The following is a 25704-nucleotide window of genomic DNA, read 5'->3' on the forward strand; positions in this document are numbered from 1 at the left end:
TTGCTGGTACATCACAGGAGGATCCTGTCACAGAACAGCCTCCTTGATCCAAGTGAGGATGCTGAACTCCGTCCGTCATTAGGGGCCAAGAGCATCGACCTCGTCTCATGAGGAGGTCACGTCACCTCAAACCCGACACCAAACACACAAGCTGCCTTCTTCAGATCTCTGATATAACCTTACACACTACTACCGAAGCTAACTTTTAGTCCATCTGTTTTAGGAGAAAACATGCTGTGTGAATTAGCTTGGACCACATGAAATTGCTGTTATTTACTGTTATTTTGCCAACAAATAGTCACTCCCCGTGAATCAACCTAATGTTAATCATAGCTATGCGGAAAACTCTCCAAATGTTTTCTACATCTCTCAAGTTAAATAGAGACCCTGGGTTCTAAGGGGAGAAAACAGCACACACTAAAATTACTAATAAAAGTCTATTGGATTTTTCCATATACAAATCCTAGTGTGATGAAGAGTCCTATGTGTGTTTTATACAAATGGTGCACAAAACTTTCTGCCTGGGTGGATGTACTTTAAAAAAACAGAAAAATTTATTTGATTTATATATTTACATTTTTATTAGAATTCTTTAGAACTGTCAACAATTGGACAACATATCAGAAAAAAAACACACACATGAACCATAACATGTTCAAACTTGCACAGCTTATATATTTACACATCAAGTTACTGTATATATAAAAAATATTTTCAGGGACTCATGGGGCTTGGGAATATTCAAAAGACATTATTGCTACATTTCAATATTTACAAAAAAAGCCACAAAATAAATCCAAACATCAAGCAACTGAAAGAAACATCTGACATTCGATGTAAAAAAAATTATAAAAATATAAACTTTCAAGAATATCCAAGACAAATTCTCAATGGTGCGCCCCTGAAGTACCTAGACATCCATATTTAACAGCTACTTTCCTTATTATAACCAAAGTCGATAGGAATGCAAAGGAATGTTTCGGACACCGTATGGCAAACAGTGACAGCCTCGTCCGTGACAACACAACCGCCACATCAGTTAACTTTAGAAAGGTGCGAGAGTGTAGAAGACCAGTGCAAGCGGTCACTTCCAGCTGGATGGCCACATGTCTCTGAATGTAGTCTAAGGGGTCAAGAGTTGGGGGGAAACCGTGAAGGCAACATACCTGAACCCTGCAAGACAACACGGGAATCTTGCCAGGGACACACTTATCGCTTATACTGGACAGTGATGATGGGGAGTGGGGGCAGGCGTGGCAACTACATGGTAACATCCAGGCTTCCAGTTTACGCTGTCCTGGAATGATCACATTCTATAAGGTCTAAGGGATGGGTACAGTATGTTGAGTATAGATAAGAGTGTCATAAGTGCAGGTGGATTTCAAATAAATAGATCCGTAAGCACTCCACTCTGCTAAGCCGCTGGTGGCTTTGGGTAATCTCTTCTGGCCGGTGGGCGATACGCGGGGAAACAGGAGAGAGACAGGAGAAGTGAAAAAAAAAAAAGCTGTTACTTCTTGGGTACTGGGGGACCTCCAGGATTCAGGGCAATAAGGTCCCCAAGATATCTCACCCACACGCCATCTACACACACACACACACACACACACACACACTCACACACTTATATAGATACTGGCCCGATGTCCAGGATGTGCCTATAAAAAAGGCAGAATCTAACTTTCGCTTCCTGCTATGTGACAATCCAAACCAGGACCGCACTCTTTTCTCACTCCTGTGGGAATCTCGGGGTAAAATGGTAATCTTTTCAGAAGGGCGTCAGTTCCCTTGGCTGCAATGCCCCTCTGAAGCTGGGAGGCTTGTTCTCGGCAATCTACAGAGCAAGTACATTGGCTAAGAGGTTTTATAAAAATTGTGCTTAGCAGTTAACATTTTTCCTTTCAAAAAAAAAAGGCATTAACTGTTTCCTTCAAATCTGTATGGCTCTTAATCTATTCTTACACACAGCAGACCTATGCCAGGGTTGTACCAGAAACTAAAGCTCGCGGGGCTCCCCCCTCCAATGTATGGACACATACAACGTATAGATGAGTATTTACAAATGCTGGCTAGGGAGGCCTTGTCTCCATTCTACTCCCTAACAGCGAACTCTATTTAAAAACCAGGTCAGTTGTACAAAAGCCTGTGCAGCAGCCCACAGCAAAGAATCTTTGTTCGTGCTTCCGGGGTACTTTCTTTCACAGCCTAGGTCTCCTTCTCAGCATGAACTACTAGAGTTCTTAAGCCCAGATGTTTTCACGTGTCCTCTGTTCTGATAATGGTCTACTTTCCACACAAAAGGCTTGGGTTTCACTTTCTAGTCTTCCTCGTCTTCCCCATCATCTTGGAGGGCTCGCTAGGCCAAATGGGACTACTTCTATTCTTCAAATGAACTACTGGCCATACTTTTCAGACAGACTCAGAGGAGCATTGCAAAGAACTCTGGGCACCTAGTTTCACCCCACCCTCCCTCCTCTAAAGCAGGAGTTCTGTTTACAGTAGGAGCTACTTTGCTATTAGGAAAATATATACATACAGTTCGGACCTTCGCAGTGGGACGGTGGCTGATGAGAAAGGTCATCAGCCACTAAAGTGTGCTCATAAAGACAGGATCACAGTGGGGTGGGGATGGGGGACCAGCTACCCTGAAGTAGGATACAAGTCAAAGGAAAACAAAACAACCATCATGGGAGCCAAAAGACCAGGGAGGGAGACAGCAAGGAAGCCTGGTGGCCATGATTTCTGCTCAGGCGTCTTCGTGCACGAGCAAAGGCTGGGTGGAAGAGGCACTGCTGCCGACAGAATTCACCCGCACAGAATGGTCCACCACCACGGGGTTCTCTGGGTTGGGATTGCAGTTTGCTAAATTGGAGTAAATCTGTAGAGAAAGACGCCACAGTCAAACACAGCACCACCTCTAAAAACCCAACAGGCAGGGGCACTCATGGCTGCAGAATGCGGAAGACAAGGGTTTGGCAGGAAGCAGTGGCCGAAACCCAGATCGGGTTTACACCTCAGCCCCCCCCCACCCCCCAACGAGGAAATAATTTTACACTAGGTACTAAGTGTACAATGTGTGGAGCGCTTCTCTCCTTGTGGGATTCATCTGAAAGCAAGCACTGGTCAGCCGATGAAGAGGGCTTACGGATCCCTAGAGCCAACTGCTGGGGTAATTTGCAGGACTCTTCCACAGTCGCTAGTCAGGAATCAAAGCACTTGGGTGGAGATGGATGTTTCGTTTGAAATCTGCTTTGATGCCCCACAGAGCAAGCATTAACCCTGCCCAAGGATCAGCGGTGCGCTATTAGAAAAGATAGTTCCCCCGGCAATGGCTCGGGGGAGGCGGAAGCAGCTAAAACAGAAGTCTAGCCCCAGTAAAGATGGCTAATTCTTCCATAAAAGCCAAATAGGAAACAATGGATTTATTTCATTCCACACTCCTTGAATCCCTAGGAGCGCTGTCCTAACTTCAAACAACCCTTCTATATGGCTGTGGCATAGCAGGCATTGTGACTAGCTGGTTCTCACTGTCTAAAGCTCGCTTTACTGTGGTTACAGGCTGTCTTCTTCCATTCTAGTTCACCCCAGCCCACCCAGGAGAAATGGTCCCGCCATGTGAGAAGGAGACTAGACAGTCCCATGATCGGCATTCCAGGACAGGGAGGAAGCATGGCCTGGCCTTATGATAACATCTAATTCCACAGGTCTGAGCACGAGGCTCCCCTCCCCCAGCTCACATCTCCCTGGATTAGAAGGGAAGTGGAAGTCGGGGAGGATGTGAGCAGAAAGAAAGGGCTTCCATTGTTTTATGTCTACCCTCTGAAGAAGGCCCGTTTATAATCCAAGCCAGGGAGATGGGGGAGATTGGGCCTTGTCCTGGAAGCCTGGGGAACACGACCCTGGAACAGGGAGGAAGAGGGTTCTGGGCCCGGCGGTTACTCACATGCTTGGTGCTCTCTGAGATCTGCTTCTCGATCAGCTGCACGACCTGCTTGAACGTCGGCCTTTTCAGGGGATCAGCGTCCCAGCAAGTCTTCATTATGTCGTATCTGCAAAACAGGGGGCCAATGTCTATAACTCCCCGGCGCCCTTAACCCATTGTCTGCTGCTCACCACAGGACAACCTCAGTAACAAATCTGGGCTTCGCACCAGGACGTGTGAAGTGACAGATAGACAGAATAAAACCCTGTATGCGTGAGATACTGTCAAAAGTTTCTGTGCTATCAGTGACAAGAGATTATGAAAAGAACCACAGCCGTGACATTTGAGCAGGGGTAGCCACCAAAGGAACCCAGTGACATTTCAAACTGCGCTAGCAAAAAACCGTCAACATTTGGGGCTTCTGCCTTTGAAAAGGAAAGCGTCTGAAGGAAAAGCCTGAGGGGTCCTCACATTTCTGCAGGCGCGTGCTCCGGACTCAGCATCCGGAAGCCTTCCTTGATCATCTTGTAAAACTTCGAATCGACTGGCATCCCTGGGTAGGGGCTGCTTCCTGGAGCACAGAGAGGGGGCAAACCAGTGTTACTCGTGAGTGAGGAGGATATAAAGGAAGCCTCTAGAAGCCGTTGGGCAACGAGGCAGTCTCTGGCAAGGAACACCTTACCTAAAGAGAACAGCTCCCACAGGAAAATGCCATAGGACCAGACGTCACTTTCAAACGTGTACACACAGTTGAAGATGCTCTCCGGGGCCATCCACTTCACGGGCAGTCGGGCCTTGAAGGAAACGCGGGAGATTCAGCCAGTGAATGAGGAGGCTCAAGTGATAAAACAGAAAGCTGTCCTGGCGCTGATCTGGCTGGAATGTAGCGATGAGTACCACCTAACAAGACCTCGAAACTTCATGACCCCCAGACGCTTCCTACTTTCAACTCGTGGTTCCAATAGCTCCCTTTCAAAAGTGGGGGCGTTGAGTCAGTATAGTAAATGAAGAACGTACACATTCAAGTTCACGGGTCCTAACCTCCCTTCCAATAATGGCCTCGAACAATGAAGAGCCTTAATGTTTCACTCTTCCTCCCTGCCAACAAAATATATGGCCTCTCCCAACTAGAACTACATTTCCCAGCCTCCTCTGCAGCTAGCTATAGCCAGACCACTTAGTTTTAGCTGCAAAGATTCAAGTTTTATGCAGTGGCATGAGAAAACAAAACAAAAAACAAAAAACCACCTTAAAATACTGTAGTTTATGCACCTGAATCCTCTTTCCTGTGTCACCCCATCACGTATCTGCCTCATAGACAAGATTGCTAGCTGTATCTCTGGTCATCTTTGACCAGGATGAGGAGGGCTATGCACAGAAAGGACAAAACCCAGAAAGGCAGGAGGATTTGGTGCTGAGCTTTCTGTTGTGGAACGTCTCTGCCAACCTTGGCCTCGACCAATTCCGTTCATTTACTCTTGAACTTCTGACACCCGCAATCCGTACTACCCCTCACTTGCCCACTGGAGAAGTTACCGAAATACAGATAAGCCAGCCTCAGAATCACCTTGCAAAAAAAAAAAAATAAGATTTCAAACACAAGGAGTTGTTTCGTGGGATGGTAAATGAGGTAATGCAGGTAAAATGCCCAGCAGGGTCCCGCTCACCCCCATCCACCTGGACTAACACAGGCTGATAAGGGCAGTGGCTGCTCCGAGGTGGGGAACGGCAGAACCGGTGCTAACACTGGCGGACATTCAGGACCCTTTTACTTGGTAAACTGAACTCACCGTGACTATGCCTCTTAGAGTCAGTCTATCAGGATTTCGGGATACTAATCTGCCACGTGAAGCTAAATCAATCCTCTAAGTCTGTTGAGGACTGCACGCTGGGGAGAGAGCCTCCTCTTGGGTTAGGTTATTTTAGTGTGGGGGTGGGGCAGGGAATGATACACATACAAACTATAAAACCATCTACTATGCATCCCCAGATTTTATACCAGGGATCGGTTACTGTCTTGAATTCAAGAGGGCTGGGTATCTAAAGACATTGACTTCTAAGTGAATCTGAGTAGTCCATTCGTTTGAAATGGTATTCTGACTAGGAGCCCACAGGCTACCCTGGACTCGGAGCCCAGGGTGGAAAAATCTTGAGGATTAAGAATTCACAAGAACTGAGAGAATTTTCAGAGAACAAAGGGACTTTACAGTGACTACCCTTGAACGTCTACGCAGTACTGTGTCATGTACATCCCCTTGCTTTAAACTCTCAAATAATCGCTTAGTTCAGCTGACTTGACCTGTTAACTGCAGAATTAGCGAGGGAGATGCTGGGGCACAAGCCCTATCCTGGTGGCTTCAATTTCCAAACCACAGAGTAGAAGAATGGGCCTGGCTGTGTTCTGAGAACTCTGCCAAGTATGATTAACTCCTATGAATACAGAGTAACCATCTCTCATCAGTTACAAACCCGCTGAATGGGACCAGAGCCAATCTCAGCCAGGCTGGACCTAGACAACTCACTTCCTCTATCTATATATTATATATCAATATAAATTATGTTGTGTATAATGTTATATATATGAATATATAAAATGAATACATATATATTCACTTAGCGGATAGAATAGAAAAGCATTTTCCATTTTCCTTTATGTACTAAACCAGGATGGGAAGAAGTTGGTTTCATCAAATCTCCTGGGGGAAAAAAAAATTTAACTTTGATGGAGCCTTTTCAGAACCGTCTGACTGAGCCAGGATATAAAGCCAGCAATACCTTCACAAAACCGAGCTGTGCACAGCCTTCCAACAGAGGAGCCACAGCGATGAAAGAGAAGGCATTGCATGCATCATCATGACAGACACAAAAATTGACCTCCAGGAAGAAATATGGACTGTTCAAATGGGCCTGGGAAAAACGGGTACCTAGGAATATATATCTAAGAGGTTATGGCCTTCCATACCCATGGCCCCTACTGACTATGCTACCTCAGATATAAATCACTGAAATATACTGCACCTTAGTTTCTCCCACTGTAAAAATTGGAAGACAATGTTTTCTAAGGCACGGGTTTGTCTTGAGGTTACAGAAAAGGCTGGTGGTGAAATACAGCACTTGGGAAAATTTGCTATGTTCCACAAACCAACCGTTATATATGAGTCTACGTAATAGCCAATGCCATACTGACTACAAGACCCAGCATTCCAAATACAGCTAACTCTGACACCATCTTAGACTGTAGTCATTTCACAGAGTATTTCAACCTCAAATAAAAAAAGCCTACTGTGGCCTTCAGGTCTACATTTGTTACAGTTGAAAAAAATCAAATGCATTGCTATTCTCAGGCAATAATGAAAATTAAGGCTATTTCTCTTTCCTTCATATGCCCTCTAATTATACAATTATAACTAAGAATTCTATTATCAAACGTTAGTAGTAGGAGCGTTCAGCACTCCGTGCAAATTTTACTGAAATACTTGGCATTACAAGGTAGGGATTGGACTACGACAATAATAGAAACCAGTTTCCCAAAACTCTCTGTGTAGATCAGTTGGACAGAGAGGCACTCACGTTTCCTTTGACCACATAATTCGAATCATTCCTGATGTCTCTGGCAAGACCAAAATCACAAATCTTTGTGATCCGACCATGAGTGAGGAGGATGTTCCTGGCCGCCAGGTCTCTGTGGATACACTGTTGGGGTAGAAGAGAAAGCGACAGCCATTCATCTCAGTGCTCAAAGAGAAGACTATTTTTAATACTACAACGCTGTTTACATTTTTTAAAAAAAAAACTTTTGTTTTAAAGAAGTATTTAGTAGCCCAAAAATAAAAACTATGCCGCAAATGCTATTCACATTTTGTGTTTCACACGATCAGGACTCTAATTGCTATAATTGCCTTCCAACTCAGTCCTGATAAATGTCTTTCTCCCCCTTCGACGGCTTTCATTCATAGGAAAATGTATTATAAATAGTCAAATTGCTTTGCTAAACTGAAAGTTTGTTTTGTATGCATCTCTGAATGTCTTCTCCTAAAAAAACATCTGACAGCTTCAACTTGATCTTTCCTAAGGACACAAGGAAGGAAGCTTCATTTTAGTTCATCTCTTAGTGTGGAAGCTGCCTGGAAATATCACTAGAGCAGTCGCTGTGACCGAGCTCTGGGATGATTCCTTTCTCCCGAGGGACACTTCTGTCCCCTCCAGAATCCAGCCTCATCCCCCCCCCCCCCTGCCCAGACCTGGCCATCCTTTTCTTAATTGTTCATTTCTTTCTCTGATCTCTTACTGCCTAACACTCCGCACATACAATCTATGGGGCTCACCCTGCAGGAGCCCAGCTACGTGCCATAGTAACAATGAGGCACGCTCCTGACTCCCGCCTTTGATGATAAAACCATTATCCTTCTATTTTCTACACACGTATCTTAAAGCCAAAGTTTTAAATGAATTCACTGCATAGGAAAGAATACTTGTGGAAGCTCATTTAGACAGGTCTGCACTTTCGAGCTCAGAAATTAAAGCAGGAATTCCAAAGAGACAGCAGTTGGAACATGAAGAAATGAAATTTCCTCTGCTTTTGGTTACCACACTTCAAAATGACACTCTGCATTCTAACTAGGACTATGATGAAACGCTCAAGTTAAAAAAAAAAAAAAAGACTCTGTGCCTCTTGCAGAGTCACCGCCACTCACATTCTTGGAGGCGAGGAACGCCATGCCCTTGGCCACCTGGTAGGAGAAACTCAGCAAATCTTCCAGGTCCAGAGCCAACTCATCATCTTCCATGATGGCGGGAGTCACGTCTCTTTCTATATACGAGTCTATTAGGAAGACAGGGGTTTCTTAGCAATAGAAACCTAAGAGGTTAGGAGAGGACAGAAGCAGTCACAGTACCAGAGGCTAGCAATGAATGAACAGAGTGAACTCTTGGGCCAATCACCTCCTCAGAGAGGAGGAAAGGTGGACACTGACTCACAAAGCCAATAACCCCCAGAAGGTTTCGAAATCCTTAGGGCAACGGTGGGTCCACTTTCAAAATCTCACGTCTCTAATAGTAAGATATTAGATACAAAACCTGCTTTCGTCCGACACATCTACTTGTGAGCCCTAACGACCACAGGCCACTTGCTTGGCCACAGCAGGTTCCTCCTGGGAACGACACAGCCATTCCCGTTAGTGGGAAAGAAGCCAAATCTTCATCCTACATCTCTACAAGCTCAGCACCTGACCCCCAGCCCATCTCCCTGAGACAAGATGAAAAATAAAGAACACGGTTCGATCACAATCCCAGTGATCAAAAAACCACAGTGCCGGGTTGCTTTTCCGCTTGGCAAGGACGTACCTATTCTTGCGGATCTCCGTTTGTCTGTCTTGGTTGGTACAACATAGGAAACTCCAGGTTTCATGTCCATGTACTCATTGGTACTGTCGTTGCTGGGGAGAGGAAACACTGAAGTCAGAAGGAAACAGAACACAGCCCTGACAAGGACAGGTCAGGCTACCGCTCTCAGCTGCTAGGCCATACTGCAGACTGATTTTATGTGAATGAAGAGTTTCGAAACAGTTCTGTGAGAAATGAGTGTCTACCATTTACTGCTCAGGTCCAGTCCCCAGGAATGTCTTTTTTCGTGGGGATCAGGTTAGAGGAGTCCCATCTCTAGCTACAATGATATAATGGGGAAAAGGAGCCAAAACCTATTACCTCACACCACTCCTGTCTCTGAATGAGCCCCTACTCAGACAAGCCGGAAGCTAACAAGGCACTTCCAAGACATGTGCACGGGGAGATGGTTAAGCACACAGAGACTGAGGGAAGAAGGTTTTGAAAAACCAAGTTTGGTTCAGATAAACACCAATAATTTGGATGATTTTCTAGACCATCTGGACCTCTTGAATCTGCAACATTTGGCTGGAGACTCTTCAAGATTTCTAGTACTTCCTGCCTCTGATTAGCATAGAAACACCATGACAACAACCTCCTTCAGAGCGTGCTGGTGGCTCCAAATCCATATGGGATCCCAAAGCGCAAAGAACATCACACAGGACAGAACAATTCAGGCCATTATATCAGAGTGGAAAAAACACACACAGGGCCCAGGCTCCAGACTCAAGGCAAAGTGGTTCCTGCCTCTCTGTGAAGAGTCTGTGTTCATGAAGAAATAACAAAAGGTGGGTTTTGCGGCATTTCACTACCCCACTAAACGGCTCAAGCTTTCAGGATTAAAATGAAAACACAAAGCTTCCCTTGATACTTTAAGCATGAGTAGTGGGGAAAGCTTTACTAGGTAATTGTCCCTCCACATTTACTGAGGTCTCCTTAAAAGTCTAGAATTGAGACTTCAGAAGACAAAAGCCTGTCATCTAAAGCAGAGTCCAATTCCTATGGAATTTCATTAGTTTCTGGGGCTAAGATTTGAACCCAGGGCATAGAGGAAAGACGAGAAGAGGTAGGTAAGATCCACCACACAACTACAGCGGTATAAAGTACACGGTCTAGGGCGTGGCTAGGAGTTCCATCGAGTTTGGCGGATCTCGGAAGGCTTCTTCCATGGCGGAACTCAACCACATTTGAGAAGAGGAAACAAGAGCCATGGCAGAGATTTCTTTCTTTTCTTTTTTTAGTTATAAGCTGATTGGCCCATTAGCGTAGGCTTCTTATTAACTAATTCCTATAACTTACATTAGCCCATAATTCTTGTTTCTATGCTGCACAGCAAACTAACTTTGCTCCAAGGACCGCGAAGCTGCATATATTCCATCCTTTGCATCCTCATCCCTCAGGCCAATCTCAGAGAGGCCCAGAGGGCAAACAACGTTCTTTAATAGCGATGACTTTATAACAATGACACGAGGGACATGGCAGACAGAAAAACACTATGATGACAAGAAGTCTACATATGGAAGTATGCTCAGTCCCCAGACTTAACCCTGGCTGTATGACAGCCTTTCCCTCTTCCCTATAAACAATCCCACTATGAAGATGCCTGCAGACCCAAGCTCAGGAACACAAATGGAAGCAGAAAATGGAGCCACAGTAAAAAGAAGAGGTAGAAAACACATTCGGTTCCACAGAAGCAAGGCTCGGGGAAGAACAGAAACATGCACTAAGAGAAATCAGTAGCGATCTCAATTTGAATCTTCAAGGGTACTATCTGAACTTCTGAAATAGTGAATCACATTTAAATAATTTAATAATTCTGATTTCACACCTCAGAGTACCTCAGTTCATTTTTTTAAAAGTAAGAATCAGCCTTGATTGCAAACCCTTATGACCCCTTGAACTGCCTGTCAACGGCTGACTATTTATGCAAATCAGCCTTACCAGGAAGTCTCCTTTGAATGCAGAAGGTTCTTATAAAGTGCCGCTTCTGCCTGATCTTCTTGCTTTGAGAAAATAAATGAATCACGTTTTCGTCTCAAAAAATTCAAAAGATCACCATAGCAACAATATTCTGTAATGACCAGGGTGGGCCCTATGAGGATATAATAAAACGTTAGGAAGACGCAAGATACACTCTAGATAATCCAGCCTCCTGTAGAAATACCCAAGGGTGACTGTGGCTATTAGCATTCAGCTTCAGTGCTAAGCCTTCTTAGTACCAACATAATTCTATCTATTAACATCACTTATCAAAAAAGCAGCATTGTGCTGAGTGAAATAAAACAAGCAATCCCCTTTCTACCTGGATGTCTAAGTGACATGAACGTTAGGGGCTAGGCGTGACTGCTGGCTTTGCAGCCACAAGGGACTGCTTTCAAAGGCTCTACTGTGATCAAGCTTCCTCTGCGGGAACCCTTTGATTCACTTCCGTGTACGACAAGTTTCTGTGTCCTTGCTGTAATGTTATTATGAAAACGAAGGACCTGAGCTGTAGCCTGGTAGGGAAGTAACCACATGGAACAGGCAGCTAAGCCCCGACTGGAAAGTGGGCGAAGAACTTGACGCCACCCATTTCGCCAAGCACCACTGGCTGAAAAGAGTTGGTGCGCTGAATGTTTAAAAGCACGGTTCCGAAGTTAACAGGCCACTAATACTGTGGGTAGAAACCGCCTTGTGAACAGTTAGTCACGGGGGCTGTCCTGAGACACTGTTCAAACCTGTCTACTGTGCCGTGGCTCTAGCAACAGCTCACTCTACACACCTTGTTCCTTCAGAACAACAGGCCTTCTGCTAATGTCAAGACGTCCTCGATGGAAACACTGACTAAGGGGTTAAAATTGGAAGCTTTTTCTTCTTCCTCTTCTTTTTTTTTTTTTTATCAGAAGTGAAAAGCTTGCTCTATTTGGTGTGCATTTGAGAAGTGGGAGGCTCAGGGCTACTTTCAGTTATAGCAGGCAAATGAACATTAACTCCTGAGTGACTAATTATGACCCAGCAATATATAAAGCTTTAAGACCAGAAAACCCTTCTGGGGGAGTCGAGTCAGCAAAGAGCCCATGTTGATGTAAGCATCAGTGAGAGTATGTTGTATATATCCTGGCTATTCCTCCACCTCCACCCCCCACTTGGGATGATACAACCAGAAGCTATATCCCTGTACCTGTTTAAGGGGGGCGGGCATTATAATTCAACACATGCATGCAAAGTATAATGGGCAAAAGAGGATTGCGCAGTTCCACACAAAGAAAAATCCCATGTGTTCTCCCACACTTGTGGGAGTTAAAATGTTGACCTGCAGAGAGCTGGATAGAGACAGTCCATAAGACTGTCGGGGGGCAGAGGAATGAGAGGCAGCAGAACAGTTGTGGGGTGTCTCTCCAATGCTCTATAACCCAGCATGACAGCTATAGCCAACATCTCAAAGTAACAAGAGGACAGGAACCTGAAGGCTCCCAACACACAGAAATGATTTTTTTTTTTAAAGAAATCTTCATTTTTAGGAGTGCAAAGGAAAATAAAACCTATCAAAACAGAACAAAACGTTTGGGTTAAAGACAAAAAAAAATGCCCTCCCAAACAACTTATAATTAAGCACTATCCAAATCATATTTTGATCGCCCAACAGACAACAGCAGGTGCCGTGATGACAGGACTCACCTCCCACGGTGCACGCTCCAAGGAGATTCACGATGTTCATGTGATTGCCTAGATAGCTCAGGACCTTCAGTTCTGACATGAGGGCCTCCCTTTCCGTTAAATGGGCACTTGCTAAAATGGAAAACACTGTATTTTAGCAAAACAAAGACAAGCAAACCCATGAGACAAACTGGCAGCGGTGAGTACAGGCAGCGAACGCCCTGGCCCTACAGTCACTTACGTTTAAGCATCTTCACAGCGACCGTCATGGCGGCATCCGACTTAATTAGGCCATAGGCAGTGGCCTCGACAACCTTCCCGAAGGCACCGGCACCCAGCGTCTTCCCTTTAGAGAGGAAGACAAGGTCAGCGGGAGGACCCGACGGGACAATTAGGAGGTTCCAAAATCAACAAGGCAACTGAGGGTGCATATGTCTGGAGACAGAGACACTTCACTGTTCTGTTCCTTGTGCCAACCCAGCCAACCTCTGTACGGTTTGACAGAAAGCACTTCTCGTTTCAGGTGAAACAAGACAAAGGAAGCTATGCAGGTTCCTTAAAAACACACTGTTATGTGTACACAGAGAGGGCTGGGTGGAAAGCCCCTGCTTCATACTGACCAAAACTCAGCCTGTTTCTGGGAAACTCCCATTTGTGATCGTAAGGAAGTTGTGTCGGGTCTATGTAAACATAATTGTTTCCATTTATCTCCTCGACAACCTTCCATTGTACTTCATACATAGGTTTCTGGAAGAGAAAGGGAAAGCCATGTCACCGGTTAGCCATCAGCGCCTTGGTCCCTGCGGCATCCGGGGGAGGAGAGCACAGTCAATGGTCACCTGGAGGTATTTGTAGGCGAGGACCATCACGATAATGCCCATCAAGCCAGCTGTGATGACAAAGCCAATCAGCAGGGGGGTGAACAGGGTGTGGGCTTGGATTTGCTCTGCAAGGGAAAAGAATTGTGATGGTGAGCTGTGGGCAGAACAACGGCCTGGCTACCACCACCTGTCCCCAGCCGAACCACTGCTCTCCTGGCGCATGCAGGGGACACATCTTACTCTTGGTACTCAAAGACATCACTCCTCCCTCTCTTTCTTTCCTTCTCTTATGTTAATACATTATTGTCACTATTATATTATCATTCTGTGCTAGGGATGGAGCTGACACCGTGCCACACCCACGTCCACCTCACTGGATGCATGAGCATCTTTAAAGACGTGAGTTGGGGACCAGATTACAAAGAAAATCAACTTTCTGAGGCACACGCATAATGTTAATGAAAAGCGACGTCTGCATGGGTTTTCTTTCTAGGTGGTTTGCGTTTTTCTTCTTTCTGTGCTCTTATGTTTTCTGAATGTTCTACACTGAACATAAACGTCTTTTACAGAGAAGAAAGGCATTTCTGCAGCACCCTTTCTTAGCTCTGCCTGGGAAAAGTAACAATACAGAGAGCAGTGTTATGGTTCTGTCCCTCCTTATATCCAAAAGCTGAGGGCATGCGGCTTTTTGGCATGAGCCCTACGGCCAATGCTAACCACCACAGGAACTGGGCACAAAACAAAACAAAAACAAACAAACCCAGAGCCCAGTTTCCCTGTCTCATATGTGCCCACTCAGCAGTGCTTTCAAGGGTCATTGGGCCTGATAGCCACTCAGGAAGCACAACTGGCTGGACAAGGAGTGTAGCTCACAGAAGGCCACACACAACGCATGCAGAGTTCTGTATGATTCTGACAGTGCAGATGGGCAAGCATGTACAAACACACACACACCACGGGAGTGAGGGGAAAATCATTTGCTGACAAGATCATATAAAAGACGCTTAATATTTTGATACAAATATTTAACAAAATGTAACTCATCTTAAATAACTAAAATTTTAAATTGAACTTATTTATTATTTTGTTTGTTTCTGTTTCTTGAGACAGGGTTTCTCTATGTAATTCTGGCTGTCCTGGAACTCTCTCTGTAGACCAGGCTGGCCTCGAACTCACGGAGTCCACCTGTCTCTGCCTCCCCGGTGCTGGGCCTAATAAAGGCATGTGCCATCACATCCTGTGCATTTAAAAATGTTAAAGTGCCCCAATTATGTATCTGTACAAGGCAGGAATGTCCCCCCACTCAACTTATCTGCACACATATAACTTGTCGAGAAACTCATACACGCACAAAGAGAACCGGTAAAACAAAATGGCCAAGATGACATTGGTAAAAGCACAAACATCATCAGCAGACTAACATGGAATGAAGAGTTTGATGACAGCGTGGTATGATGCAGGCATTACCAGAAATGATATGGCCAATAATGAGATGGAGTTAAGATCATGGTATGGTACACAGAAGCTAAAATATCCCCTTAAATTGGATTAAAAGGAAATATACCTTTGTTGTTACCTTTAAATGCAAAGTTAAAGAAGGCGGAGCTCTTGCCCACATCGTTGTAGGCCTTACACTCCACTGTGCCGTTGTGACGGAGGATGCTGGAGTCTATGGAACTCTGGACCACCAGTTTCCCAAATGGTGACACAGACACGTTCTGGATCTGTACATCCACCGCTGGGATGGGAACGGTACACCTAGAAGAAAACGGCAGTGTGGGCTTACACCAGGAAGCTAAACAAAAGCACACGACCCCTTCATCTGGCACGCTTGCACGACTAGAAACCCAGACTCCATAAAAACTCCCTTTCACAACCAGTCAGTCCAGAATGGCCCGAGGAGACTGACCCCTGGAGGTCCTCTGAGTACTGTCGCAGAGCAGAAAGAGGGAGTGATGGTCTAGAGATTGGACAGGGACCTGTGTCCTAACACCAAGTGCAGGGTTCCGTCAATTCTCCGCTGCTAGGTTTCTGTGGCATACTGTCTCAAGGGGAGGCTGAAAGAAAGGGATTCGAACAGCCACCGGCACCAGATCCTGCCACACCACAGACTCTTAGAAAGAAATGAATTTGGAAAGGGTGCATGACGATTGAAGATAAAAAGGGTAGGAGGAAACTGTAGGAAATCAACAAAGAATGAAAACAAGAAAGGTTCAAAAGGTGCAGGGGGGAGGAGCCTGAGGTCCAGAGGCAGAGGCGCATCCCATGTGTGCAATGACCACTCTGGCTAAAAGGATCTTCTCTTAGGAGACAGTCCCCAAAGGCCTCTTTTCCGTGGCCTTCTCAGCACCTGCACACGCTAGTCGTTCATCTCGTCTGCTCCCTCTCTCCACCCACCAGAATTCAGATTCACCCACGCAGAGCAGCCGAGCATGGTGTACGCTAGACCAGTGTTTGGCGCACGGCTTGCTTCCACATAAACATTTTACTCAGGCCACATCATAGAAGACACAACATTCAGGGCTTTTATGCACCCACAAACAAAACATTCTGCTAAAACCCACACCAAAACAATAATCCAACATGATCAATCCCAACGTGTTGTCAGGAAATGTATTCCTTGAAAAATAAAATTTCTACCGCCATTCTGACTATTCATGAGGCCAAACTAAGCTTTTGAAGCTGGAGTATAACACGGTATTTGATGTGTAAAAATGGCACATTGACCCCTTTTTCATCTTCAGGTAATATGAGAGGACAATTTAAGGCTTAAGTGTGGACAGGGAGGGAAAGCCACACAACGGCAGATGTTCCTTGTTTCGGGGGCTGAGCGCCTAATCAAGGAGAAACACTTTTTCAAACCCATCGCTCACAAATGCCATATGTATGTTGTAATTGTGCGATCATTACTTTTTGGTTACTTGGCAATTAACTTCCGAAGTAATTTTTTTCATGATAACCGCAGCCACATTTCCCACACACATTACCTCCTGTGTATAGAATGGAAATCTAATTACTCTGTCCAGGGAAATTGCTTTATCTACCTGCAGGCTAGAAATTGCATGATAAACCCAAAAAAGATAACCACCAAAATAGAGAAGGCATTCAGTAATCATTTTTCAGCAAACAAAATTAATGTTGGCCAGGAAAAATATAGCCATTATCCCTTCTTAAAAAGCCGCAAAGATATAGGAGAAAAAGAAGTAATCAAGGAGCAGCTTTTTATTCAAAAATAAAAATAAATAAATAAATAAATAAATAATAGTAAGCCTGAAAACACGTTTGAAATGCAACTGGAGTATGGCCCTTCCCTTCTGAATTTTAAGCAGCGCCAAAAATAATCCTCTCACCTTTGCTCTGTCCCCGAACAAAAATACCAATCTATTGTGGGCTCTGGGAATCCCTCTGCCACACACTGGAGCATGCCATTCGGGAGCCTGTCAGACGTCTTGATTTCCGGTTTTGCTGTAGGGAAAATAGCCATATGTCAGTCTGCTAGACAACCCCGGGTGGCTTTCTCCGTCCTTTCTTATCCCATCCCTAGGTCCTTCCAGAGGCAGCTGAAGAACCTGACTTGCTGCTCTCCCAAACCAGAGCTGGGAGACACCCAGAGGTGGCACGAGGGTTCCGAGGGCACGGTGTCCAGGCCTGCACCGACCCTGCCTGTCCACCTGAAGGCCCAGGGATCCTGAGAAACTCTCTATAGCAAGAGGCTCCCAAGACCAACCTGATTGGCTTCTTCAGGTCGACAGTCAGCATCCTAAACTTAGACTCCTTGTCAATAGGAGTTCAAGCCACTCCACCTGCCCAGAGACTTCATGTCAAATTCTGGGCACTGGGATGGATGAAATTAGGAGTTGTTGTGGAAAAAATAGAAGCTATACTCTCCTTTTAAGAAGTACAAGAGGCGGCGCTGATGAAAGAATGGGATTGCTATTCTTACGGCAAAGGGCAGTGCGGGCATCTAAACCTTTATTTCACACGAAACACAGACAGAAAATGGAAGAGGAAACCAGCCCCAGAGTTTTGTTCACACATATATCTACAGCCCAAGTACAATCAGCAAAAACATAAATTGTACCAGCAGGAAGACTCTAATTTGACAGTCCTGTGTAACTACAATAATCAATTGATATTCAACAAATTCAAGTTCTTGAAATTACTTCTCAAGTGAAAAGATGAACTTCTACTGCATGGTTCTGAGGGCGATATTCTCAACGCTAGTCCTCTGAGGACGAATGCAGTAGACAGTCAATAGTACGCAGGTAGATAGTCACCAATATCATTGAAGATGAGCCCAGGCTACACGAACCGGCAAGGCAGGGTGTAGTGGACAATCCCAACTGATTTAGCTTCTGCATGCCTCTCCTAACTCTTCATTCATCGAAGGGGAACCATGGTGACCACCTGGCAGGGTGATGAGTAAGTGTGGCAAAGACCTAAGAATGTTGAGATGTCCCAGCGGGACCCACGTGGTGGAAGGAGAGAACCGACCGCCACTAGCTGCCCTCTGACCTCCATGTGCACATGGCGGTATTCGTACGCTCTTACTTTCACAAGCATGTGCACATGGTGGTATTCGTACGCTCTTACTTTCACAAGCAGGCTGAGGCACATTGCACACACTGTCCCGAAACACACACAACTAAGTAAATATAATAAATGTTTTTTAAAAAGAACCAAGAATGACTCACAGATATATAATGATGCATTTGTTGTTGTTATTATTATTATTACTGATCTGGCTTTCTATTGGAATGCTATGCTCCCCAATTAAGCAAGTTGATTACAGACTGAGTGGACAATATTTAACACCCTTCAAGCTCCCTTTAATGCTCTGTAAATTGTTTCTTTAGGACAGCGTGACAGTGTGTTTGAAGCTGAAGCACGGGGATTTCAACATCAATTACACATGAACTAGTCACGAGATCAGAGACAGAAAGACTGATGGGTCAAGAGCTTAAGGACTTCATTTCCCCAAAGGAAGCAACCATGATAAATGACATCTCTGAGAGCCACCGCTCAGCACCCCACCTCCTCGAAGGCAAGAAGGGTTGGCAGGGATCGGTGTCCACATGCATGACACACCCACCTGCCACTCAACCTGGTCCTGCGGATGGCAGGCCATTTGGCAAACACCACAAAAGAGCCACTACTCTCCAAAGCCATCCTCAAGGTAGGAGCATCCTTGAGAATTTGGATCTAATGCCAGCTTTCGCAAATAGAGCAAGAAGACGAGCCATCGTCTTGCGAAAGCATCCATCTGGCAAGTTTCATTTAATTATCACGGGCAACTGTGGGATCAGGCTGAAAAGTAGGACACAAAACAACAGTGGGCTCTTAGGAGAATGCTGTTTTGCTGGAGACTGCAGGAGCCACAGTCTCTCCAGACTCAAGAGTCATCTCCCTTTTCTCAGGGGACTCCACACTTCTCTCATCTCCAGACTCAACTCAAGAGTCATCTCCCTTTTCTCAGGGGACCCCACACTTCACTCATCTCCAGACTCAACTCAAGAGTCATCTTCATTTTCTCAGGGGACCCCACACTTCTCTCATCTCCAGACTCAACTCAAGAGTCATCTCCCTTTTCTCAGGGGACCCCACACTTCTCTCAAGCCAAGTGAGTAGGTCGCTATCCCCGTTCCTGGGGCCCTGAGGAGCACCCAATTTTGTTATTCAAGCTCATTCATGCTTTGCCTCTCAATGGCCAGAGTGACATGTTAGACTAGTGACGGAGGTCTGGTGGCAGCAAGAGCTGGTGGATATGAGACCCCCCCAAGTGAACAAATGATTGATGTGACAAGGAGATAACTGGGAGAGGAGTCTTACTGAGGCTTTCCTGACCAGGAGACCTCGTCCCCTTATTCTCAAGACAGGGAAGCAAAAGACAGGAAATCTACAGGTACGCATAGACACATGGAGTTAAAAAAAAAATACTGACAATAAATAGGGAAGAACACAAAGGGGGCAAAGATGGCAGGACTCGAACTTCTCAGGTTCATTAGGGATCTACTTATTTTGTCACTTGTCCTCGCTTGGGTCATCATGTCCTAAGATGGGTTTTTCTCGGGTTAGCGCAATGGAAGAAAGAATTCCTAAATGCTAAAAGGATACTTTCTGACGTTAATAGTGTTGACACTGGCTAGAAGGCATATGGATTGCTTCTGCTTTATTCTTCCTGCCTTTTTTGTCATACAGAGAACATGGAGCTGAAAATGACTGCATAAAAACTTTCCATTAAAAAATTGGAACAGCGCAAACACGAACCATCCATTATCCTTCGCTTTAGTGACATTTAGTGACAAGCGTTCTCTAGGATCCAAGCCTTCTAGCGCGACACCTGGTAGCAGTTACGTAATGACTGGACCAGGCCAGCAATGCTGTGGTCTGGCTGGACTACTTGTTCCTACCTTTGTTGATTAACTGAGTCGGTTTTGGTGGTGGTGTTCTGTTTTTTAAAGCTCCTCTCCCAGGAGGGTCATTGCCTGAGGCTAGTTGAATCCTTTTGCCCTATTGGGTCTCAGCAGGTCCTAAACCTTAGCTGTGCCTCAGACTCTCTGAAGATTCTTGCTCCAACCCCCAGCTTCCTCTGCAAGCTAAAGACCTGAGTCAGCACTTTGTGTGGTTCTGTTGCTGTTGTTTTGTTTTCTAAATAAAGCACCTTAAAGGACCCCCAACGGAGGCCAGGGCCAGAAGGGGTCAGAGCAGCAGCCCACGTGCGACAATCCAAAGGTGCACATGGGGACCAGTGTGTGAGTTCCTCCTACAATTCTGTTCCCTTACTTAATCTTAGTCCCAGCCCTGTCCTCAATACTGGTGGTGTGACATCTCGTTCTGAAAGGCTAAGGCACACTGGTCCAGCGTGGGCTGTCCATGGCAGGTTGTATTAGGAGAATGTTTAATGCATAAAGAATGAGCTAGGTAGACCTGATTCCTAAAATGAAAATCTGAGCTTATCTGCATTTTATAAGTGGCTCAATGCACCATGTACGGCATTAAATATGCATTTCACTGCTAAAGATACATAACTCGTGCAATTCTGCAGGTTAAGTCAGAGCTGCAGCTTCTTAGACATTCTGAAATAAGTAGGCTACCAAATGACACATTCCCTAATTCCTCCCAAGTTGGGGTTTTTGATAAGCCTAAGAAGTGTCTAAGTTACATGTTTCTTGTGTAGGTTTTTTAAACTAGCCTTTTCTATTTGGACAGCATCGCAGACTTAAGCCATCCGGTGCCCCCAACAACGGCGATCAGCCTGTAGGCGGCCATTTGTTAATGAAATGTGAGAATTTGTTGCTCATGCAATTAAAATCCTAAACACTGGTTTACCCTGCAGATTGGTGATTTTGAAAAATATTCTTCTCACTACCATCAGGTCCATGTGGAAAGCAAGAACAAAATTAATTGTAAGAATGTGGTACATATAACAAGAGCTGGCAGCCAGCACTGGGAGGCCGCAGGCACACAGAAGGAAGCTGGGAGACTCGCCTTTCATTTGGTCTCCTGCAAGGAAGTGGCCCTGAGCAGAGATCTCTGGCCCTGCTCACCTTAACCAGCTCCCATGTGGAATAGTTTGTCCACATTCTATAATCAGTCTGAGAGGGGACAGACTCGGGTCCCCAAAAAGACCAAATGGGTAGTGGTCAGAAGGATGGATTCCTGTTTTTATAACTGGTTTTGCTGGGACAGAATGTTGATGCAGTGGCCATGTTTAGCAATTTGTCGCCATTCTAGTTGGGTCTGGATAGAAGCTATAGTGAGTTCTGCCACAGTATTGTGAGCATGGGAGGGAACAGAGACCAGATCAAGCAGTAGCAAAATATCTGCAGCTGACCTTTAGTGTTACAGAGATCCTCAGAATAGATACTTTGGAAACATCTTTTGTCCCTTCTTAGGGGTATCTAAAAGTGTCAAATGGGTATTCTGGCTGTGTCTCATCTAGCCCAGGCTAACTTCAAATTTCCTAGGTAGCCAAGGATGACCTTGAACTTCTAATCTTCCTGTCTCCCATCACACTCATTTACATTGGAGATCAAACCCAGGGCACCTCGTGCGTGATAAGCGAGTTCTACAAACTGATCTACGTACACCATCAACCCCAAAATAGACATTTTAAAACAGAAATTGGTTCGACAGACAAACAAAAATAAAACCTTCAACTATGGTCTCCTATACCATATATTTTAAACACAGAACCCATTTTAACAAAACACCACCTTAATGAAGTGGTATCCCCAGCTAAATAATGAGTTTTATTCTTTATTTTATTTAAAACTCTTTTGACCTTTTGAACTACTTAAATTTTTTTCTGGATCCACTGGCTGCTCAAACCCAGTGGCCACATGGGAGCCCAGTTTTCTGAATCCCTGCTCTGAAAAGCCACCAGAAAGAACCCCTAGGAGCTGGGGAGCTGGCTCAATGGTAAAGCGCTTGCTGGACAAGAGCTAGGAAATGATAACTGAGGTTGGGAGCCCCAGCACCTACTGGGCAGCCCACTGGTAACCTCAGTACTTGGAGGCCAAGACAGGGCTTGCTGGCTCCCTAGGCTAGCTGAATCAGCAAGCTCAAGGTTCAAGGGAGAGACCTTGATTTAAAAAATGTTCAACCTCTGGCCTCTACACACTGTCCACATGCATGTGCAAACACACGGAAACATGCAAACGCACATGCATGGTGCCGCATACACAATTCAAACAAACATAGAACCCCTCCCAGTTTCAATATGGAATCTCCAAATAATGTCTCTACTTGGAAAAAGCCTCTTCAGCCAGGCTCAATGAGCTCAATTCATGGTTCCTCAGTGCTGAGTGGTCCAGATGTGAGCAGGGGACCCAAACACCCATCACGAAGCTATGCGGGCTGCCAAGACGCATAGGCACAGGTTGAAATGTCATTTTTCTACTCTGCAAAGTAGGTAATTCATTTTGCCACATAATTCAGAGGATATTGACATAATGCCCACAGCAAAATTATGTACCTATTCTTGGATTAATTTAAATTCCCAGTGAATTAGAGGCGACCCTGCATACATTTATAAACGAACAAGGCTAATGTGATGTAAAACCACACCTGGCTCAAATGAAAAGGAAATTTCCACACAGCAGAAGGTCCACAGTCTAAAAGGACCACTCATGCAGCTGTCAGGAAGAGCCAGGGGGCATCGGCATCCAAGTTTACAGTCACACCCTGAACGCATTTCTCGGCTTTTCCACCATTTAATTAGGAAGAAACGGTTAGACCACCGGAGCCACATAAGCAATAAAGGGCCCAGGGGCCTAGGCAGGTGACTGCACTCTCTAAGAGGTTTGGCATTCACAGACACTCCCATGAGTGTCGCGATTATCTCATCAGATACGCAGGAAAGGAATGGTGGTAGCACTGGACCAGAGAAAAATGTTTAGAAGTACATCTACTGCTGCCTTTTGTTCAGAAGAAGAGAGATTCAGGTTCTATGTTAATGGCTCGTTTCTGCATCTGTTTTCCTTCTAGTTCAACATCTATAGCCCTTCTAGTACCTAAGAGAGTCCCTTTCTCTGAAGAGATTTTATGGTGTCACACAAGGGGCCGGTAAGACGGCTCAGTGAGTAAAGGCACTGGTCCCCATGCCTGACTCCCTGAGTTCAAGCCCAAGGATGGCATGGATGGATGTGTGTGAGTGCCCGGGAATGATGTTAAAAAAAAGAAAAGATTTTAAACAAACATTTAAATTATTAGAATTAAATTTTTTACATAACTTTTAAAAACAACTGTTTAAAAGTCACATCAAAACATTACTCAGGCTGGGTTTAAGAGACAATAAAAACATGTTCAAGTACTGCCAGATCTCAAATAAATGTATGAAGTCTATGAATAGATTAATATGAAAAGACCGGCAACTATTTTTAGATGGATTAACTACCATTCTAAAGACAACCTGAGAGCGATTCCTTAATTTCGCATGGTCCTGGGAACTGACAGTGTGTGGAAGACAGAAGAACATGAAACACAATGACAGATGGCGATTTCATAACTTCCACGCACTCGGGCAAGGTCACTCATTCAAGATTAAACAAGATGATTATAAACTCCTGACAGATTCCTTTTAAAACTCAGTCTCATCATTTTAGAGCCGTCGTACTGTATAATGTCTCGAAACTGTATCAGACGTGGGCTCAAAGGAGTTATGAAAGACCCGTAGAAGGAGATACCACAGGGAATCTGTGCAAGACTATCGCAGGGCTGGGAAAGACATTCTCAGGACATCTGTGCTCAGCATTGAAAAGCCAGGATATGAGCTAGCATAACCTCATTTGTGTTAAGATTTATTTATTTCATGTATATAAGTATTTTGCCTACATGTATGTATGTGTACCACGTATGTGTACCAAGTATGTGTCTGGACAGGGTCAAAAGACAGGGTCATAAAAGGGCAACTGATCCCCTGGAACTTGAGTCAAGGACTGTTGTGAGCCACCATGTGAGTGCTGGGAACCAAATCTGTCTGCTCTGCAAGGGCATCCGGCTGATAGCCACATACAGATGGACAGACAGACAGAGGCAGAGAGACAGACACACACACACGTGCACGAGCTAGAAGAAGATAATAAGGAATATAAACAATGAGAAACAGTGAAAACTGTTTTTGAAAACAAACAAAAAAACTCTTAAATGGTAGCATACAATTTGCTTTTCATTTTACTTCTTGATACATTTTCTGGGTTTACCAAACCTAACTTTTGAGGTAAGAAAAACTTGAATGTAAAAACATATAAGCAGATATATTCAACTACATTGTGGAACAGCCTGCATATAAATCACATGGCAAGCCCATCTGCCAACAGCGAGGGTGGACCTGTCAAGCCAGCCATGGAGATGGCTTCAGACCGCCTGCCAGCCATCCGGGTGGCCCACCTGGCTGGAATCTCAGGGTCCTTTACCAGTGAGAAAACAGGAAGTCCCTGCCCTCAGGGAAGACTCATTTTGGAAGCATGGCCTTGAAAGTTCCTCCTGGAACAAGACAGCAAAGTTACAAGTGACTCCTACATTCCAGTCACCTTGGAAGGCCACAGCTTCGAGAAGCAAGTAAACGGTCTGGACTTCCACGAAGGACCGCTCTAGTTACTGTTATTATTCTGTTTCAGAATCCCAGCTACTGACTGCAGGAGCAACCCTCATAGCAGCACTAAAAGGCAAAAGCCTTTTAAAACAAAACCCCACCACAGAGAAAAGCATGTTGGTTCAGACAGCCACTTGTCTGGAAAATCTTACACATTTTTAATAGAAAGCAGGGGTGCTGGAAATGCAACTCAGAGACAAGAGGGCCTGCAGAAGTCTTAGGCTTCGATTCTAGTATCCAAAATCTATCAATGAAGAGGAGGAAAGAGGAAGGAAGGCAGGGATAGGCTCTATGTAGCTAAGGGGTAGGAGGCGATCTCCAGTTCTGGAAAGTTTTAGCTTTGCTCTCATTGCTCCATGAGGAGCCTTCTTCAAGGGCAGACTCACGCCAAGCCCCCAAACTGCACAGTCCCTTGAAGGCAGGCAGCCATTCTTGTCTTCACACTGGTACAAAGACCCTGAGATTCCAGCCAGGTGGACAACCCAGATGGCTGGCAGGCGGTCTGAAGCCATCTCCATGGCTGGCTTGACAGGTCCACCTTCGCTGTTGGCAGATGGGCTTGCTTCTACCGAGCGAGGCTCTACTCTAGCCATCTGTAACCGGGTCTATCTATTGATAACCCAAAACACATCGAAAGCAGTCTGGGCTTTGCAAATGCGGTCAAAGGGTAACTTTCTCATCACGGAGCTTCATTTCGGGTGATTTATTACTTTGGCTGATTTGGGCATACTTCAGCATCTATAAATAATCACGTGAGCACCAAGCAGGACGTTAATTATTTGATGCAGTGGATTTAGAAATAATCCATGATTGAGCATTCTCTCAAATTGCCTCTGGCGCCCTGTTAG

General features: G+C 45.1%; 1 protein-coding gene across 2 annotated transcripts in view; it reads right to left on the reverse strand.

Annotated features, from left to right (window-relative positions):
* Window positions 1-553: 553 nt before the first annotated feature.
* The window catches only part of Kit (KIT proto-oncogene, receptor tyrosine kinase), a 77602-nt gene continuing 52451 nt past the window's right edge, over window positions 554-25704 (reverse strand). Inside the window, exons 8-21 of one of the 2 annotated variants that reach the window (XM_075942986.1) lie at window positions 17112-17226; window positions 15338-15519; window positions 13780-13886; window positions 13561-13687; window positions 13182-13286; window positions 12962-13072; window positions 11246-11396; window positions 9266-9357; window positions 8617-8744; window positions 7493-7615; window positions 4605-4716; window positions 4394-4493; window positions 3944-4049; window positions 554-2878 (exon numbers count right to left, since the gene is read on the reverse strand). In XM_075942986.1, the coding sequence (XP_075799101.1) occupies window positions 2747-2878; window positions 3944-4049; window positions 4394-4493; window positions 4605-4716; window positions 7493-7615; window positions 8617-8744; window positions 9266-9357; window positions 11246-11396; window positions 12962-13072; window positions 13182-13286; window positions 13561-13687; window positions 13780-13886; window positions 15338-15519; window positions 17112-17226 (1691 nt within the window). In that variant the 3' untranslated portion in view covers window positions 554-2746. Of the gene's footprint in view, window positions 2879-3943; window positions 4050-4393; window positions 4494-4604; window positions 4717-7492; window positions 7616-8616; window positions 8745-9265; window positions 9358-11245; window positions 11397-12961; window positions 13073-13181; window positions 13287-13560; window positions 13688-13779; window positions 13887-15325; window positions 15520-17111; window positions 17227-25704 lie in introns of both variants that reach the window. The other variant, XM_075942985.1, reaches the window with a different exon arrangement.

The sequence above is a fragment of the Microtus pennsylvanicus genome, chromosome 12, assembly GCF_037038515.1.
Source record: "Microtus pennsylvanicus isolate mMicPen1 chromosome 12, mMicPen1.hap1, whole genome shotgun sequence".
Lineage (NCBI taxonomy): Eukaryota > Metazoa > Chordata > Mammalia > Rodentia > Cricetidae > Microtus > Microtus pennsylvanicus.